This window comes from Haliaeetus leucocephalus, unplaced genomic scaffold, assembly GCF_000737465.1.
Source record: "Haliaeetus leucocephalus isolate CR32 unplaced genomic scaffold, Haliaeetus_leucocephalus-4.0 Scaffold2, whole genome shotgun sequence".
Taxonomy (NCBI): Eukaryota; Metazoa; Chordata; class Aves; order Accipitriformes; family Accipitridae; genus Haliaeetus; species Haliaeetus leucocephalus.
Window position 1 is genome coordinate 6,252,368 of NW_010972438.1, and position 20,233 is coordinate 6,272,600.

Here is a 20,233-nt window from a genome sequence, read left to right on the forward strand (position 1 = left end):
AGGGTTTCATGGGTCCCTGGTCATCTCTGCTCCTCACCAGAGCAAAAGGCCATTGCTGCCTCTTGTGGCTTGGTACTAGCCAGGCTGGTTCATCCTCAAATTAAATTCTTGCAGCACTTATGTCACTTTTACCTGATCCCGAATGCTGCTAAGCACCCTTAATGCAGATTTGAAGTTGACGGGATCTGAGAGTGCTGAGGCAGCTCCCCAGACCGAGTCCTTGGAGAAGGACGCTCAGCTCCGGTACGGAGTCGATTCCCTTATCAGTGCAGATTAGGCACTTGCTACGTGCTGTCCTTGCCCCTGAGCCGCACGTGGTCCGGTGCAAGCCAGGAAAGTGGCGGATTCTGCCCTTCCTCACGGGGCTGTGTTGCTGTTTTTGCAGATGACAGAGGGTCGGCACTGCCAGGTGCATCTCCTCGATGACAGGAACTTGGAGCTGCTGGTTCAGGTACGGACCCCTCTCTTTTGGGCACCGGTAGCAGTGCTATTGGGGGGCTGATGCATAAGTGATGGTCGAAGAAAAGTTGTATCTCTTACTAGAGCAACTCATAGAAGTGGAATCAACAGGCACGCTTTCATGCACGCCTGCCATTCCTCAGACCTGGGTTAGCAGGGGGGTTTCCCTTGGGCATTGGTGCACGGTGGGCAAAATACCTGCCATCAGTTCTGCATTCAGTTTTCAATCTGCTTTCACCAAAATTCATAAACGCACCCCTTGCGGTGGTATTTTGTTTCTAATTTAGAAGGGAAGAAAAGTCTGGTTTTTGGGGGATGTCTCTTATTCCTGTAACAGAATCCAAAGCGCGAGATCTTCTAGTACACAATATTTTCTTAATTGAAAAACTCCTCCTGCTGTGAGTGCAGGAAAGCCTCAACTGCCTCCTTTCTTTCCCTGAAAGAGGAAAGCAGCAGTCGGTCCGCACACTTCAGCTTGATGTCGCGGGTTAAGTACATAATTGCCTCTCTGTGCTCCGCACGTCCCGTGCAGCTCCACAGAGACACCGAATCCCACTGCCCCGAGTCTGATGGAGTCATTTCTGTATTGAGTTGTACAACAAGGTTTTAACTTGGCCGTGTGTGCTTAAATGTCAGTATTTGCTGAGAAAATTTTTATTATATATGACAAGCCTGGACTGAAATGAATAGAGTTATTTTTATTCTTTCAATAGCCCAAACTTTTGTCCCGGGAGTTACTGGATCTGGTGGCCTCACACTTCAACTTGAAAGAAAAGGAGTATTTTGGGATAACATTTATAGATGATACGTAAGTATGGTCATTTATTTTAAACAGCTGTGTGCTTATTGCAATGCGAAGCCTATCCCTGACACCATGGCAGCTCAGCGTGATGGAAAAATGAGTCTTTCTTTTGAAGAAGAAAGATTTTCCTACCTTGTGTTTGTGCTTCTTGGCTGAGGAAAGGGGAAGGCACAAAACAGAAAATATTTGGAAAATATCTTCTGGGCACAAACCACAGAATACTTGTAAAATACCTTCCTGACGCTTTCACTTTTCATGTTTGTCTCACAAGGTGGAAAAAATTGATTCAGCAATAATTTCCCACGTGAACACCCTCAGCTTTCCTGTTCTGCACTTTCAGTAACAACATAAAGGTTTTGCATTTATTTTCCAAGTGAATTGCTCCTATTGCTTTGCACTTTAATCTCAAATGTATTGTTGAGTCTTTTAAACCCAAACTTCTCTAGCAGCAGTGAAATACGAGGTTAGCCCTTCCCATAAACAACCTTCCTCTAGATTCCCTATTACTTTTAGGTATCTGAGCTATTCCGTAGACCACCAAAAAGAGCTTGCAAAAGCAGAACGTGCTCAAAATGCGCAGCCCTCCCTTCCCGGCAGCTGGACTATTGCGTGGCGGTGTTGGGTGCAGTTTGTCATCGCGGCTGATGCGAGTGGGGCAGCTCGGGCAGCTGCTGCCGGGCTGGGTGAGATGCTACGGCCAGGCTCCGGAGCGCCGTGGGAGATCCACTTCTGTGGCATTAACGCGGAGTCAGCTGGGTTAATTGAAATCTCAGCTGGTGTTTAGACTCATCTGTCGGCATTGCACTGAAATGCTTCCCCACGTCTGCTGGGTGCAGGACCGAAACCCGCAGGCAGGACTCCGCTCCCCAGGGCCAGCGTCTCCAGAAGAGTTACCTTCAGCTCCCCAAAAAAGCTGGAGCAGAGCTGCTTAGGGCAGTGCGGAAAGGGAGTTGGGCATTAATACAGCCCCTAAATAAACCTCTTCTTGTCTAACGGGAATAATATTAGTCCCTACTTCTCTCCATTGCTGCTTTTTATGGTGTCCTGGATGGAAGCCTTCACCTACAAATCATGTCAGAGCCGTGTTTGGGGCCACCTGCCAAGGCAGTTCCCATCTGCAGGTGCAGGATTGGCCCTGGGGAAAGGGCTGGTGTCTACGGAGCTGGTAGGAGCTGCTCGCTCGGGGGCCCTGACCACAGCAGTGTGTTATTTTTTACCAGCCACTCTCGTTTTGGGCTTTCCCTAGAATATATTTGCCACATCCTTGTCCTTTCAGGTGTTGGAAAATACTTTCTTCCAGCTCTTCTGTAAATCCCTTGAGGATGCTGTTTGCACTTGGCTTATTTTCCCCCCCAGAAGAGCTGCCATGAAATTCTTCTGGAGGTTTTTGGTTGCTGGCGTTTCCTCACGGTGAGCTTTAAAGTGCTGCCAGGGTATTACCTAAAAGCTGTTGACTTCCCCAGAAACACCAGCGGGACTCCAGAGGCTGCCTTGGATTTACGGGGCTGGGCTGGGTGCTTGGAGGGAGCGTGTGGCCTCTGGAGGGCACCCATGTCCCAGCCTTTTGGGGCAGCCACAGGCTTCTGCGCTCCCCCTTGGCCCCAGGGTCCTCAGGGAGGTTAATTGGGATTTGGGGGGCACTTTTGTTTGCTTTCTGGCTTCCTTCCCATTTCAGTCAAGGCAGCCACTGCAGAGAGAACTGTTTTATGCAGCTGCCTCATTAAATGAGCGTGCCTGCAGTAAAGCCCTCTGCTCTGAAATGGGCTTTTATGTCACGCTGGGACTGGGGATGGTGCGGAACAGGAGTGGGGGATATGGCAGCAGAGCTATGCGGTCCCCATACAGCAGAAGAGATCAGACCATTTCTGCTGCAGGCAAACATCCAGCCTCTGCTAGACGTGAGAAGTCAGTGGCAGTGTCCCCAGCTATAGCAAAGGAAGGTATTTCAATAATATTTAGTTTTTCTGGGTGCTGTGCTATGACTTCTGTGCTACAGCTGAAAATAAAACTGCAAAGAACGTTCTCTAACATCCAAAAGTGAATTGCATCAAAATCCAAAAGTTAGGGGGAAAAGGAAAGAATTGGATGAAATGTTTACCTGCCTCGGAGACGAATTTTGCTCTTTTTTTTGAAGTTACATTTGGACTAAATGCACGCACTGAAAGAGACCCTGTTTCTGCATTTGTTGTCCCAGTTTTTAACCACCTCCCCAACCTGTTTCCGCAGAGGTCAGAGCGTCTGGTTGCAGCTGGATCACCGAGTCCTGGACCATGACTTGCCCAAGAAACCTGGCCCAGCAACTTTGTACTTTGCCGTTAGGTGAGTAATTGTTTCCACAAAGAAAACATTACTGCTTGGGTTTATTTGTCACCGGAGGTTTTTGTTTAAAAGACCTGGTTACAGATTTGATAAAGGAAGTAAATGTCAAAGCGATATATTCTTTTTAGAAGGGGATTAGGTCCTGAATAAGTGCTGCTCTTTTGTATTTAACTACAAAATAAAGTAGTTTGGAACCTGCTACTTTTTAAACTGTTACTAGGACATTGTTCTTAGGTGGGGGTTTTGTTTGTTTGTTTAAAGCCCTGTATTTTAAATATCTTCTTTGTCTCACTTGTCTTTAATAGTGCTAAATTTTAATACAGCTTGTTTAAACAATCATACTTTTTTCTTATGTTTACTTAAGGGTTGTCTGTACTTGAAAGGGATTGCTGATGGCTTCTTTGCTCACACAGCTTAAGCCAGTCCCCAGGAGAGAATAAAATCCCTGGCAAAGTGATGATTTTGGCCAATGTAATTGCATTACTTTAGGGCTTTTGCTGGCGAAGCTCTGCTGGTTAAGGGCCTGAAAAAAAGGATGTCCTATGAGACAAAGCTGTGCTGGCAGAAAAGACCAAGCATCATATTCTTAATATTGTTGGAGGTTTTGTTTTCCTTACAGTCTATGAGGAAAATGAGAGCAGACTGACCTCATTTGCTTTTCGTATCTCGGTAAATTTGTGCCTTGTGTGCTTAATTATTTGAAGCACTTCCAAGCCAGAGCCTCTTGTGTAGTTGGGTCGGTTGGCACCATCGCCTCGCCATGTCCTCCGCACCCTGGTCCTGGAGGGAATGGTTCAAACAAGTGGCACTTTGTTTTTGCTGAATATGTGTTTATTTGTGATGGAGTTCAGGGCTTCTCGTCCCTTCCCCACTTTTAACAGGAAGAAAAAAATCCATTTTAAAAGGGATGATGGGCTCTTCAATCTATTCACTGTGTTTGATGAGGATCTGGGAGCCTCAAATCTACGACTGCCCAAGAAAGTTGTGAAGGCAATCATATGGCTTGAGCATTTCTTTGGTGGGGATTAATGCTGTTGGCTTGTGATGTTCATTTTGTCCCTCTCTGTTGCAAGATGGTTCTCTACAGGGCAGGGTGTGCAGAGACCTGGGCAAGAAGTAACGTGTGAAGAGTGGGCTTGGAAAGACCAAGTTCTAGAAGCTAATTTTAAGCCTGACTACTCTGGGGTTGTGAGATCCAAACCAAGCAATTAGGAGCCAAGGAGGTGGGCAGTGAGTGAGAAGCAGAGCAGGAGGAGGAGGATACAGAAATAACTAGCGATATAGGAACTGTCTGATCTGTAGAAAATAGACACTCCAGCAGAAAAGCCACTTCAAAACCTGCAGCTCTCTTTGTTACAACCTTTTGGGTAAGTAAGTGACTGCAGGCTTTTGCTCCATGGCATATGCCTTGGGTGGTTAGTTCAGACGCTTATCTCATGTGAACACATTGTCATAGCCTATTCCTTAATTAAACTCCCATGAGAGCAGCCGAAATACACAGTTGCAGCTGCGTGCGCCCGTGGCTTGAATGGAAAAGCGGAGTTGGGCGTTGGGGCAAGCGGCACGGAGGGGATGGGCGAAGAGCCCCGGGGCTGGCCGGTCTCCAGCCGTGCGTGCCGTGACAGCGGTGGATGCTGCTGCAGGGACAGGGTGTCCCTTGGGCTGGGAGAGCCCTCCTGCGCCGGCCATGCCTTCTGCGGGTTTGAAATAAGTTCAGCCGTGAGTAGAAGAAGTAGGGATTAAGTGTCATTTTCGTTTGAGATGCAAGTATAAGGAGGCAGGGCGCTGAGCTGCTGTTCTCATAACAAGTGGCAGATGTGCAGCAGCATCAGTTCTCAGTATCTTCCAGCGCTGCGCTGGACGGTTTCCAGGAGCGATACTGGAAATGGTGGGGATCCCCAGATACCTGGTTACGACCTTCCTTTTGTTCCTAACTCCTTGGCCCTGAGCTTTTGCTGTTCAGTAATGAAACACATGATAATCTTTTCAGATTTTAATTATTTTTCTTCAGCTGGCATAAACTCAATCCAGTCATGTAAGTTTTCATATGGTATACACAGCTGGTGAAGGACTCTATAATGCAGATTTAGGACTTCTGAAAGTGTCGTTCTAGTTTCAAGGATGCTGACAGCATCGGAAATAAAAGCAGAACATACACTTTGTGGTGTTCCCAAACATGCCTGCCGTCCCCTGAACATCCTTACCTCTGTGGTCCAGTATTCCCCATCTGTATTGCGGTGATAAGAGCATACAGACTGTACCATGGAAGAAATTGAACACGCAGACCTGGCTGGGGCAGGGGCCAACGCCTCCTCAGTGCCCTCTCTCAAAATCCATAGATCCTACAGTCTCCTGCTACGTGCCAGCGGTGACTGGGAGCTAGCTCTCTCCAGAGCCAGGGGTACTATCCTGCTTCTGAGGGTAAGTCAGCCGTGTCTGACCCTTAGTTGAAAGAAACCACAAGTGCAAATGAGGTCAGTAGTTGAGGATAATTGCCTTTTTGGTGCAGTGGAGGGAGGAAAGCTTTAGCAGGCTGAGGAAGGTCCATGCTGTGAAGGGCTGGTCTGGCAGCAAGCTGGGAAAGGCTGAAGAGTGAGGGTCCTGTCCTCTGCTCTGCATTTCTGGAGAGAAACACTCACGTGTATTTGAAGTGAAGTTTAGCAAAGCTGTTCAAAAAAATTATATCAGGTGTGATCAAGAGAGGGTGGAAATACCTGTGGCTCCTACAGCTCTCAGTGAAAGGTGAGGCATGGAAATGTAAAATAGCCTTTCAAATGTCTGGGGCAGGCTGCTGGGCTTGGGTCTGCCCCTTGGACAGGCTACATGCCTGTAAAATGGGAAAAGTATCTCCTTATCCTACAGACACGTTCTGGGGACTGCTTTAAAATTAATTTGATGGAACATGCTGTAGGAATGTGAAATATTAAAAAAAAAAATACTATTTAACGTATTGCTTGTCTCAAGTCACAGCTTAAATACTGCATACGTTCCTAGCAAGTGCAGTAGTTGCTAGCTTTACTGCTTCCTACCACGTGCTCCATGCTGCTGCTGTGGACTTCTTCCAACATCTCGCAAATCATCTACACCAAGAGATCAGTTGGCTGGAGCTTGAGGCTGTGAGGAGCCTTAGGAGCACCGTGGGGCTATGGGAGGGATTGGCCTGGTTCTGATAAACACAGTGGGCTGTGTGCCCTGTGTTGGGCATCCAACCCTCCTGCTATCAAAGGCAAGACATTGAGAAGCCCTGGTGTGGTCTGCACTGCCTGGGCAGTGGTGGTGGTGACCCAAGTTTTGGCTAGAAAGAAAAGTGTACCTTCTGTCTCGCATAGTGTGGGCGAGTCTGGACCCAACGCATTCATCCTCTGTAAGCGGCTGAAGGATTGACAGGACCACGTTCGCACAAATTTGTCTCTCTTTAAACTGACTTGGCAGTTCTGCGCTCCTCAAATTATAGATGTTTTCTCCACCTATTTAATGCATCTCAGCGCTGTTTGGTTTGATGCCTCGAGTGAGTCAGAGAAGCGCACAGACAGGTTGTGTGCAATTTTGCAGAGTGCCAGTGGCATACGCGATGTTTGGTGTAGCTCTGTAACAAATTGGGACCCATCTGCTAACCTTGGCTGGGCCGGAGTAACCAGTAATGGGATTGCTTCTGTTGGTGTGTGCCTCTGTGATGCACCCGTGGCCCTGGGAAGAGGAAGCCAGGGATGGGGAGGAAGGCAGCGAGCGCTGTGCAGAGTGGTGCCTGTAAGGCTGAACAAGTTGCCAGCCCTTCCATGTAAACCTCTGGTTTTGGGGCTCCCATTGCCATTAGGATGGATGTCCCCAATGGGATGGAGCTGACCCCAAAGTGTTCTTTGTGGGGAGGTTTTTGGGTTGTTCTTTTTGGTTTGGTTTGGTTTTTTGGGGTTGTTTTTTTTTTTGCTGGTCCCAGTTTGCTTGGAGCAGAGTTAATGGCTCTCAGCCCATTAACTCTCTGCTCCTTGGAGGAAAGACTGTCCTGCGGGGCTGCTGCCAGCCCCTCTCCTCCAGCACACCAGTCCAGTGCTGGACCGGCTGCAACACACCATTTGCAGTTACCTTTTCTACTTCTGTGGCTTTATCTGCATAGGAGGGATGGGCTTTGCTCCTTTAGTGTTTGACACGGTTTTCAAACTAGATGAGAAGTCATCAGATACCTACGATCTATTGAACAAGGAACTTGTCGTTCCCTGTGTGCTGTCAGCCCATGATTTTCTGCTTGTTCCCTCCTAATAGGCAGGAAATTAAGTGCAGTAGCTCATAGTTCCTCTGTGCCATTTTATTGCTAGAGAACAAAACATTGAGGAAATAAAATGATTTGGGAGGAAGATGAAACCTATTCAAGAAAGTAACTGTTCCTTTTTTTTTTTTTTCAGGTTCTACATTGAAAGCATTTCCTTTCTCAAGGACAAAACTACAGTAGAGCTGTTCTTTCTGAATGCCAAGTCCTGTGTACACCAGGTAAGGCTCAGCATCTTTCAGAGCACCTTGTTGTGCATCTCCCTTTTGTTGCTCCTCTGTCACACACAGTCCTGCAAACTTGCGAGGAGCTGTGTCTGATTTCTAGATCTTATTGAATTATTGAGATCTCAGTGTGCCTAATCACCTCCTTCACTTAAATGCTGGTGCTTCAAGCAACTGGAAAAGAATGATGACTGTTCCCTTGTCTTGCTTTCGCAGCCCCACTGTGTACTCGCCACACTAGAATAAGTCTTAAATACTCAAAAGCTTTTAAGCTGTTTGAAATCTGGGTTGTTACTTCGCAGGTAGGCTCTGTCTCTGTGGCATATCCTTCTGTACGCTGCATAGCAAACAGTCAAGGCAGGCATCTCTTTACTGATCTTGAGTCAAACTTGTCTCAAGAAGAAAAGACCCGTGAGGAAGGTCCTGTGCTGTGAACTTCGTTCGTAGTTCCCTGATTTCCTGCCTTAATTCAGTAAAGTAGTAAAGTAATAAATCCTATAAAGTGGTAATTTAAGCTAGTTTTTAAAATATTTTCTGTATTTACTCTCTGGTTAAGAAGCTTCCACCGTTCTCTCAAAATGTTCAAATTGGTAAAATATATATTTTTAGAAGTTATTTCATGATATGGTAGCCAAAATCTTAAAAAAAAAAAAAAAAAAAAAAGTTGATCCACTGCAGATACATCTGGGTCTGAAAAGAGAGTAGTGTGGCAGCCACCTTTGCCATGCCCTTAATAACTGGCGGTGCAATAGCAGCTGCAGTTCAATGAACTTTGGCAGTGCCTGATGTTTCTGGGATTTTTCCAGTTAATGTCAAACTCAGGCACCTGGTGCTTTTCTTTTTTTTTTTTTTTTCTCTCATGGTTCAGTCAAAGAGGGTCACTCATTTCTTACAGCCTTTTCTTGGAAGACAATTCTGTATCATTAGCTGGTCGTAGAGCTCAGTGTAGCTGGCCAAAGTTTTCACCTTTAATATGCTTCATATTTTAGAGGATTCTTATTCAGTATCCAGTATTCATTATTTTATGGTGGGATCAGAAACCTGACGTGAAAGTGGTTAATGGCAAAATTGTGACTGTGCTTTGTACAGGAATTGCTTTCTGGAAGGAGTGGAGGAAATTGGTACCTTTTTACAACATGTTAAAGTTTTAAAGATGCTTGAAAAACTTGGAGCTTCACTGGTTAAGGTTAATAAAAAGCAAATTTCCATTTGACATATCTGCCATTTTATAAATGAAGGGTCTTGGCTACTCATAGTCATCCTTTCAGGGAAAACTGGAGCAGTTTAACTAGACAGACAGTACAAATAATTTTGGAACTGGAAAATGGGTCTGGTTTTAGGATGGAATGTGAAAAATGCCACTGCTATTGAAACAAATGCCGGTCAACATTAAAACATTTGGGTGCAAGTGTATGTGTTTATGTGTATGCATAAAGCATAAGAGCAAGCAAAGGAGAAGACTAGCATAAAAAACTTCCCTCCCTGATCATAGACACACATGTCATCAAACCAATAAGGAGTTGCTTCTGGCCTGGATAAATATTATTATTCAAGCAGCATAATTTCATATTATTGAAATGAAGTGCTGATAGCACATGAAGCGCTGATGATGCATGGAGTGCCGCAATAAGCAGATTGTGCATCATCCCGTTGAGTTCAGGGCTTCGGGAGCTGGGAGAGGTTTGAATGAAGGCTGGTTCATATTTTTCCCCCTGTGGCTTGCAAGGTGTGTGTGCTAATTGGTAGCAATGCAAAGTGCTGGCTTCCTTGTTCCTGCAAGAAAAACTGCCAGAAGCAGAGAGGGTTTTCTGTTGTGTCCGGTTTCTGTGGGCAGCGAAGGGACGAGGAGCATCGCTTCCTCCCGAAAGAAGGATCTCCGTGGGTAGCGACGAGCGATGCGGCACGTAACGAAAGCCGAGAGCCCCTGCTCTGCCTGCAGCCCTTTCTGTGCTGGGCGGCTTCGCAGCCCGGCTTCAGCAGAAGCCAGTTTTATTTACTTTCAAGATGCATTTGGTCCAGTGGCTTTTAACCTTCTAGTTAGGTCTTTTCAAAATATTTTATCCTACTTGGTGAACTTATGGTCGGTCTCTAGGTTTCAAGTAGTGCATGAAGTGCACACAGGACCAATTCTCATATTTAAGCCCACGGGAGGTGGACAAGAGGACGTACAAAGGCACTTTGGATGCGCTCACACAGCATGTCGGCTCCCGTGGTGCTGCGGGGAAGGAGGCACAGGCTGCAGGATGAGTGGTGTCGGCTTCTGAATACCAGCAGATCCCCAGCTCTGGTGAAGCAAGTCGTTGATGCTCATTGATGACAGTGAGGAATGTTCCCTGGCATTTCTCAGTTGTTAATCCAGCTCTAGGAGGTTAGACCTGCCTCAACTTAGCTTTTTTTTCTCTTTTTTTTTTTCCCTCCTCTCCTTTCCTTGCTTCATTCATGGAGTGAGGAAACCCCAGTGTCTCAAAAAGCAGCAACCTATACCTAGCAAATGTGCTCGGGGCTGTTCCTCAACGCACAGGGTGTGCTGGAGGACGTCGTACCAGGGTTGTATCCTAACCTGGATCTTTGCATGAAGCTTCTGCTCTGTGTGGGCCAGGAATGTGGCTCAGAGGATAAATGCTGCAATACCTGGGGTGTGAGAAGACCTGCGTGGATAAGGTTGCCTAAAAGCCAGTCATGTTTTTTGCTTTCACAAAGCTGGTTCCAAAGTTTTCACAGTAGCTTGTTCCCCATAGGTGACACAGTGTGTGAAAAGCCTAAATCCAGAGTGGTGCAAAAGCCTGATGCTCAAAGGAGTTTGTGTTTGTGCTCTTTTGACATTCCTGAGCGCTGGCATGTGTTGACAGCACAGCAGTGCATAGGTACCCATGGTTCCGTGGCTTGTATGCTTTAAAGGAAAATGATGCTTTCCTGAGCAGAGGGTGAGCGGGTGACGTTGTCCTGCGTGCGAGATGGTGCACGTCGGTGCTCCTGCTGGCGTGTAGGACACACCACGAGAGCCGGCCGAAGGCGTGGGTGAATACAGCCGGTGCGGTGGTGAAGCTTCATGCCGGTCCCCCCATCCGGAGGGGATTTATCTGTGGCTTACGAGGTTCAGAGGCTGTATCAGAAACATATCTGCGGTATTCTCTGAGAGATCTGTGGGCAATCCTGTGTGTGAAATCCTGTAAGTGGCTGTATCTAATCAAAGAGAATAGTTTCTCCCTAATGAAGTCCGGTGTCTCTAGGTCTAGGCTGGACCTGCTGCGCAGTGTGTGTTGGCTGTCTTGCCCCAGATGACTCCAGAGAGGTTGTGCTCGTAGCGGAATACAATATCAGAATAAATAATATAGTATATTGAATATATTACTAATTATATGATAAATTACAAAATATGGATGCTGAATAATAAATAATGGAATAAAAACCTGCAGAAAAGTTCCAAAGAGGGCAAAGGCTGGCTTGGCGTTCTGTATTGCGCAGTCATGCTGCTTTTCCTCACCTTTCAACTTCATTTTCCTTCCTGCAAATCTCTCTGCTCCTTTCTGCAAATCGGGTACCACTTTCCCCTGCCAAGGGCTGGAAGAATCTGGGGCTTGTGCATTTTGCAATTTTTGTAGACAATTTGGCAAGGAAGGAGCGAGATAGACAATGAAATCTCTGCTGCCAAAAATGTATTTCTTTCTACTCCCCACCCACTCCCCCACCTCTGTGCTCTTCTGTACAGTCAAAGCTCCTTTGTGCCTCTGGGACCTGTGGTGTTCTCTGTGCCATCCCCTCTGCCTTGCCCTCAGCCCCTGAGAGCAGCTGGGGAGCTGGGGCAGACCCCTTTTCCCAAAGCACAAGAGGACTGAGACCTCGTTTTCACAACAAAACTCCTGTTTTAGCAGTGTTGCAGTTCTGCACCTGGAGTGAGGAATCCCTGCGCACTAAGCACAAGGCGTCCGTGGCTGCTCCTTTCCACTGCACCTCCATCTTAACCCACCACCGCATCAGCACCGGCATCTTCCTTCTGCACAGTGTAACGTTAACACTGCTTTACACGCCTGGAGAATAAACTTCTGCTGGATTTGCCAACACGACACATTCAGCTCTTGCTGGCCTTGCCCTTTCCAATGTCTCCTTGCATATGAACTGAATGCAACATTCGCTGTTCCACTCGTAAGAGCACCCAGCGTTTTCCTCACCGCTGGTGCGTGCATAAACCTTGGCCTCCAGCCGATAAAACAAATGCTGCCAGTGCTCTCTCCCTTCCCTCCTTTCGTGTCGAGCTGCCCATTTTTTTTTTCCCCTGGTCTGATGCTGCAGTCCCCAGGCCCTCTCAGTCCTGTGTGGTCCAGCCAGCTGCCTGGCTCCTGCTCTCCAGCATCCACGCTGTTTGGGTTGGAGCTTGGAGAAGCTGTATCCACTGCCAGGAACAGCTTGGGCCACCGAGCAGGAGGTGGGAGCTGGTAAAACTTAGATCTCCAGGTCTATGGAAGGGCCTCCCAGCTACTTAGTTAAAAGCTCATTTATCCATGTGTATTTTGGGAGAATGCAGAGGCTAGAAGGATGCTTTGTGTATGTCTGGGCTCTTTTTTCTTACGTGCCTCTCTTTTTCAAGGCTTTGAGAACTGCTGCCTGAAAACCTTCAGTGGTGACAGCTTCAATTTAAAAGCTTTCTCTCCTGTCATTGACTTTAAGAAGCTAGGTTTAGATTTATAGCTATCTCTGAAATCTACTGTACAGCTGGAATTTAAAATAGTGAAAGCCTAGCGCTTGGTTTCAGGTGAAATGGGTATCTCAGAATTGATGTGTTTGCACAGGGATAGGGGAGCTTTGTAGCATGTTCAGTGTGTTATTGCACAGCCCGTGACCATAGCTGGGATGCTTTTAAGGAGGTGGGTCAGAACTGGTCACGCACATGTTGATGATAAATTTGGGAAGATAAATCAGCCTTTTCTTCTTTCAAAACAGCCAAGTTTGGAAAAATAACACCCTACTTGGCTAGAGAAGCACTGTCAAGTTTATTATGCATTGGAGCTAACCTCCTTATAGCTCCGCAGCCATACGGTTGACTCTTTGCCAGTCCTTAAAATATATTCTGTAAACTAAGATCTTGGTCAAGTTGGCCGTGTTCCCTTTTTCCTCACTATATTTGGGTGTTGGGGGTTTATTTATTAATTTCCCATTTGTTTCAAGGACTTGTAGGAATTACTTTAAAAAAAAAAAAAAAAGAAAAAACTTAAAGGAAATGGAAGTTTTCAGAGGAGTCTGTAACCTTGATAGCTTTGTGAACAGCAGTGCTTGTGAGCACTTGGCAGTCTGAAGACCAGTGCTTACCAAGAAGAGCTGTTGAAACAGACCCCTGGTGTGAGCATAAAGTTTGGCTGGCTTCCAGCTCATGGTGAGCAAAGTGGTCATATATCAGAGAGCTCTCGAAAGTTTTATAACAGATATTTCCTAATTCTTCCCCATCTCAAGGGAGAGGGGAGCGTTCCCATGCAGCCTTGTAACACAGTGTAGTCTGATCCTAGCCAAGGCTATTAAAATACGCTCTGTCCATTGCCTGTATTTGCTGTTCTGCTCTTGAAGCCTGCACGTGTAAAGCCCAGGATGATGACCAGCAGGACCAGTTGGCTTTCTGCACCTTCAAGGCTGTTACCTTCCATGGGTGCTGGCAGCCTCCTCCATAGCCCAACCCCCCCCCCCAGCAGTGCGTCAGCGGATGAGAAGGATGGAGCATGGTTATGCCTGTGAACAAAATGTGACGGGAGGAGGAAACAGGACCCCCGTGCTGATGTAAACTGGCAGATCTCCATGGGGCCCCCCTACTCGTTACCCCATGAGACCTCACGTGGGGCTGCGCTGGTGGCTTGGGGAGGGACTTGGCCGTGGTGTGGGTGTAGTCAAGTGACTCCACACAGCACCATCGAGAGTGGTTGAGGTTGGTCCAAGGCTGTCTGCTGTAAAGATGGTGATGGTGCCCCTGGGACCTGTTGAGGCTCTTGATAGGAGAGGTGTAGGTTGTGTCCCAGCTGGGCTGGCCCATTGCATATGAAGGTTTAGTTGGTTTGCAGCCAAAGTTTCATACCACGCGTCTCTTGATGCAGTCACCTCCTCCTGGGTCTAACTACTGGCTTTAATTGCAATGGAGAGTTTTGCACCTTTGATCTCCTGGCCACAGGGTAAAGATGCTGTGACAGCTCAGCCTGTTCTGTTGTTGGGACGTGTTGGGTATCTCACAGTGGTGCTGGGGTAGGAAAGCGAAAGGCTCTGATTATATGTTAAGTCTAATGACACTTGCCATATGCTTGGCTTGCAAACAGGGAAGTCTTTATGTCCTTGCCCCATTCTCTGCTTTTACTCTTATATTGATGCAAAAAAAGCAGCACTAAATGTGCTCCTGTTGCACTGAACTGTGCAGACAAGTTTCAGAGTAGCTCCTGCTGTCCCTGGAGTTTGATCTAAGTGTTGGCTGAAGCACAAAACCCAAGCAAGGGAGATGGATGAGGGTGGTTGGCGGAGACAGCAAAATAAAGGGCGTAACAGAGAAACCTGAAGCTTTTGCTCACTGTGAGGCACTATCACCTTTTTTTTTGGCTGGGTTGGCCTAAGCTGTTGAGGTGGGAAGCAGCAGGTCCTGTCAGGAGAGAGCCGTGGTGGCTGCTGGACGTGCATTGAGCTGCGTTTGGTCTCGGGTCATGCTCTCGTGTGGCTAGAAAGGGCTGTGGGGCTTAGTGGGTGAAATGAAAGATGTCGTGGACCACCTAAATGCTATGAAGCAACCGTGAGGCCTCCTGAGCCATCCGGGCTGCGCTCCCCTGTGGGGTAAGTGTGGCACAAGTGAAAATCTGAAGTGCCCTTTTGAAGAGGGTCGGAAGGACCAGCCTTTAATGTGCTCCTCTAAGGGCTCATATTCTGGATCTCCTGCTGGTTTAGTGCTTTACTTTCTCTCCCTAATGTGCTGGAGGTGGACCTCTGCTTTGCTGTGCTTTTTCTCAGCCCAGCATTTCTGTCTTTGGGAAACTGCTCCCAGTTGAGATGCTCAGCAAAGTTTGGAGCTTCTGATACAGAAGGGAATGGGATGAGGATGGGGTGTCCGGTACATCGCAGGGCAGCGTGAACAGCAGGTGACACCACCGGGATTGAGATGTAGGTGTGAATGCTGGGAACCGGGACAGGCGCTTTAAAGTTGGATGGTTATTCGTTTGCTGCCATTGTTTGCCTCCTTGGTGTAATTAGCCAGCGCAGCCACACTGACAGAGCGAGTTGTTGCGTTTGCCTGACCTAGTTCCACCTGCGCTGCTCGACTTACGTCGTGTAACAGGTTGTGGCCAACAACCCCTCCTCTCCGCAGCCCGTCCCAGGAGCTCAGGCTGCCTCACGCAGCCTCCGCTCCCAAAGAAGCCTTTAATGCTGAAAAGCTGCTAAGCTTTCTGCATTGCAGGGACCTGCCTTCGTATCCTCCGGCTGTCAGGACACATCGCGGGGATACTGGATCACTTGTGGGAAGTCGCAGCGGTGCTGGGGAAGGGCAGGGGCGCTGGCATCGCGTTCTTCACTTGTGCTGCGTCCACACCCAGCTAATTGCCTCCCTCGGTTTGAATACCTTGTTATAGACATTTGGGTCCTTCCTTTCCCTCTAATTGCACCCTTCTTTCTCTCAGCTTTTTTTAATCACCTTTCGGTAATCACAGGTAATTATATTCAATATTGTGGCTGTCTTGAGGCTATTCAATCATAGTGTGTGTATATGGGGGCGTCATTGGTTAATATGAAATTTTAAAGGGCTCGGTCTGAGGGAATAGGTGTGTTGGTATCTCAGTTCTCAAATCTTCAGTTGAAGTGTTTTTGTTGCCAGTCTTTAACCTCTGGAGGTTACACGTGGTTTGAAGAAACCATATGAGTTTGCATTTCTTGTTCTGGCCCTAAAGAGTTAAACGTGACAGTTCCTGTGTTGCTTATTTTTTTTAAGCTGTTTTAATCTGAGTTTACAGTCTAAAGATTTGCTTAGCACAGTTAATGCTCATCTGACTATCTTCATTCTTGATCTGTGTTTTCATCAGGATTTCAGACTTGTATCTATGTGACAGTAAATTCTAGTGTTGTTGCTGTGTCTAATGAGGGTTCACTGCTCTATTCATAACTGAGCTTGTGACTTTTTTTTTATCACATAAATCTGTGTCTGTGCAGCAGAAGACGTGAGCTCCCATCTGAATCGGGGGCTAAATTCTGCCCATGGGCGCCGAGGGCAGGAGTTAGTCTTTACTAGCTGCCGAGATAGTGACCTATTCCCGCTCTACAGTAATTGCCACCTGGTTTGGACATCTGCTACAACCTTTTATTATTCTGATGTTTGTCAGTATGACAAAAGCCACCACCTGAATCCGCTGGACCAAATGTAGTGTTTACATAAGACAGTGGCCTTTTTGAGAGCTACACAAGGGGCCGAATCTGTCTCGGTGGTTAAAATGATTGGTCCCTGTGCAAACTCTAATTGAATAATATCAGTTTCATCCCCTCCCTGGAGCTGCACCCGCTAGTCTGTTTAAATTTATTTACATCTAAAATGTAGAAGACTCAGATTCCATTATCTGAATTACATCCATCTACTTAACCTCGCGCTAGTGACCTTGTTTCCACTTGGGATAAACCTTAGGAAAACCTTCCATCTTCATCTTCAACACGTGGCCGTGAGACCACTCGCTGCCGTGGCTCCCAGGGCCCCCCACCTGCTCACTGAAGTCTTTGCTTAAATTACCCTCGCAACTGCAGGCATTACAAATGAATTTTCTTACATCTATTTTTTTAAATTTGACCTTGCTGTTAAAGCGATGCTAAAACAGAGACCCCATTTGCCAGCCTTAGGGACAGAAAGATGGTTATAAAATCCAAATATTGCCTGGGCGGGAAGAGTCGCGGTCCTGCACTCCTGTCTGAGTGACATGTATCGCTATATGGATTTGTGTCAAGCCAAGGGCTGTCCAAACAACTTGACGGCCCAGGGCTGGATTACATTATAGCAATGGCCAACTGGGGAACCAGATGGCAAATAATGTTATATTGTGATGGAAAATAATTCCAGGCTCAGAGGGAATTGTCCATGAGACTGTCACTTGTAAAGCATTAGTCTGTTAGATAAAGGCTGAGCTGGGCTTTGGCATCCCTTGCTTCAAATCCTTGCTCTGCTACTTAGCTACTGCATGATCTCGGGGCAGTCCCTTCACCTCCCTGCATCTCTTTGCTACTTTGAATTTTAGCCCCTTTAAAGGGTAAGGGTTCTCCTGATTGCTCTTTAGGGGTTTTTTTTTTGGTGCAGAGCCTCCCTCAGAGTGGCACCAGTCTCCTGCCACTGTTACCGTCTGGTGATACGTGGGAATAATTAGGGCTGGTTCACCCTGTTCTGAGGTTTGCCACAACTGGAGAGCTGCGGTGGCAGCCCTGCACCTGGGGTGTCCTGTTTATCCCTTTTGCTCTGGTCAAGACACCTTCAGTGTCTTGTTTGAGAGAGGTCAGGTTAGGGAGGACCTTTTTACTTGTTCGCTCCTCAATACAGCTTCTAAGTAAACACGTTCGAAACTGAGGACATCGGCACAGCAAACCTCTCCCTATGAAAGCAGAGACTGAAACTTCGTTACCTGAAGAAGGCAGTCCCCCTTCAGCTTGTTTGGTCTCCTAAAACCCTAAATGAAGTGGTTTGCGGGATCACTTTTAACTTTTGTGGCAATGCTGCAGCAGCCTAGTAAAGTGACCAGAGTTTCTTAACGCTCGTATTTAGGACTGAGTAAATAAACACAGAAGAGCAGCCTGATAATTACTATTGCTAATTAGTTAATGGTTGTGAGGTGCTTTGAAGATGAAAAGTGAAGAGGTGCTGGGTTATTAAGTCCCAAACACCCCTGTAACGCCAGCAGCAGCTATTGCTATGGGTCAGCAGAGACTCGCTGCTGCAGTTTTTCTTGGAGCCAGCAACAAAGAGAAGAGGACCTTTGATGTGAGAATTGCATTTGGATAGTTAAATCTCGATGAGTTTCTCGTATGCTTAAAAGGTGATGAGCCGCATGTAGCTGATTCTGCCTTGGGGTAGGGAGATGGTCTTCACGAGGAGCTTTTAAGGTCCCTTCTGGCCCTGTTTTCCCTGATTTTGTGGTCCAGGGACAGCTTTGCTGAACTAGAGCCCGTCTTTCCTGCTGAGCGGAGGTTCCCTGCGATGGGATTTTTCTCACGTGTGGGTTTTCTGCCTGCCGGTGCAGTGGAGCGCAGTGCTGGGGTGACCTGATCTCTCACAATCCTTCCACTGCCACAGTTGGCCTTGGAGGCTGTTTGAGCAGATGCAGTTTAAGCTCAAAAAAGGCAGCTCAGATGTGCATAACAAAGACTAACCTGATAGAGACCTGGAAGGAACAAAGTACCTTAAAATTGCACCCACATGAAGAGTTTCTGGGCTTTTCTCTTAAGCATCAACATGAAAGAGATCTGAAGGAAGGATGAACTTGAAGCTTTTTTTTTTTCTTCCTCCTAATTCATGATGTGCCCCTCCTCTCCTAATAAAATATGTCTGGGAATGCTTTGGAGGCTACTTCTGCATAGCTGTTGCCACACCTGTTGGGAAGGGGAAATTCCTCTTTGTCTGCCATTGGGGAGCAGCCTGGGGGAGTGCTGCTGCTGGAATGTTTTATTGACGAAGGAGGCAAAAAAACCCTTCCTTTCCATGAAAATTGAATTATTTGTTTGTTCACTTGAATTTAGCCTCTGTGGGCCAGACCTGCAGCTGTAGTAAATTAGCTCAGCTCCAGATGTGCCCTATATATTTTGAGATGTCATTTTCCTGTATCTGTATGTGGTTTTGTAGATCTTCCTGCTACGCTGGTTTTGGTACTATTTCAGTTTTTGGTCTGCTTTGTCCCCTCGTTCAGCCAGCACATCCTGGGGATGGAGGGTGTGCTGGGATCTCAGTGGCAGGAGACGGGCATCATGTCCACTACCTTCACTTGCAGAAGATCGATAAGGAAAAAAAATAATCTGTATTCATGGGCTGGTTCATGGGCTCAGTTTTGTCCTTTATAGACAGTTTGCAGGATGCGGTAGGCGCAAGGGCTGACTTTGACAACACAAGAGTCCAACTGTAAGTGCATCTCCTTTACTCTTCCAGTGTTAACTGCTGGTCCCAGTATAGAACCAACCCCAGGGTTTTTACTGTGAGAAACTACCTTTGAAAGATTGCGAGCAAGAAAAAAGGATCCTTATGTGGTTTTGATGTTTTGGTATTTATCAGCCGTGCACCCTGAAGTCACCGAGTGCACAGGGCTGTCAGGACAGGACTGGGTTGGGAGTGGGGTTAAGCCCCGGGACATTTCCAGCATGGGGGTCCACGCAGTTTTCCTGACCGCTGCACTACACCTCCTGTGTGCTTGCAAGAACTGAAGGCTGTAAGATCCAGACTGCGTGGGGCAAAGGAAGCGTAGTTATGCTCTCCTTGCGATTAGCATCGCTTATCTAGCATCAGAGGTGCGTGTACCACCAGCGCAACTAAGAACTGCGGTGCCCTGAAGAGCTGCTGTGCTGCAAACCGTAAAAATACCTCTTGATCAACCTTGTCTCCCTGCTTCACGGCAAGTTGCCCATGCAGTTTCTTGCAGCGCGCAGGATCAGGTCCCTGCCCCGCCGTGCCCCCCTTCAGCCGCAGTAACGCGAAGCAGCTCCCCGAATAAAACGCAATTAAGGGCCGATTTGCCAAGAAAACACGCGAGGGCGAGAGAAGGCTTTGGGGGGGGGAGGAGGAGGAAGGGCTGCTGCCGCCGTGTAGACGCTCACAAAAAGGGGGTGGCGGGGAGGGGACTCCGGCCCCGGGGCGGATCTCGCCTTCCCGGGCAGGTCCCCGGACCGCCCCCGTGGGGAGCGGAGCGGTGCGGAGCGGTGCGGAGCGGTGCGGGTCCCCGCGGGGAGCGGGCGGTTCACGGTCTGGTTTTTTCCCCGTACAGGGGCAGATTGAAGTGGAAAGTGAGACCGTCTTCAAGTTGGCAGCCCTGATTTTGCAGGTAAGCGCCTCTTCCTCCTGCTTTTGGGTCGGTTTTTGGATACCGGGGGCTCGGACTTGATTTAGTTCAGCTGTTTTTCTGGGTTCCCCCCCCTTTATAAAGATAAGACTCTGCAGTGTTGGTTTATGATCTCTGCAGCTGGGGGGGGGGGGGGGGGGGGGAAAAG

The 20,233-nt window shown here is 47.5% G+C and overlaps 1 protein-coding gene across 1 annotated transcript in view; it reads left to right on the forward strand.

Moving 5' to 3' along the window:
- The window catches only part of FRMD4B (FERM domain containing 4B), an 84,546-nt gene that overhangs the window by 21,366 nt on the left and 42,947 nt on the right, over positions 1-20,233 (forward strand). Inside the window, exons 2-6 of the mRNA XM_010570703.1 lie at positions 386-451; positions 1,173-1,267; positions 3,488-3,580; positions 7,978-8,062; positions 20,011-20,067. Coding sequence (XP_010569005.1) covers positions 386-451; positions 1,173-1,267; positions 3,488-3,580; positions 7,978-8,062; positions 20,011-20,067 — 396 coding nt within the window. The remainder of the gene's footprint in view (positions 1-385; positions 452-1,172; positions 1,268-3,487; positions 3,581-7,977; positions 8,063-20,010; positions 20,068-20,233) is intronic.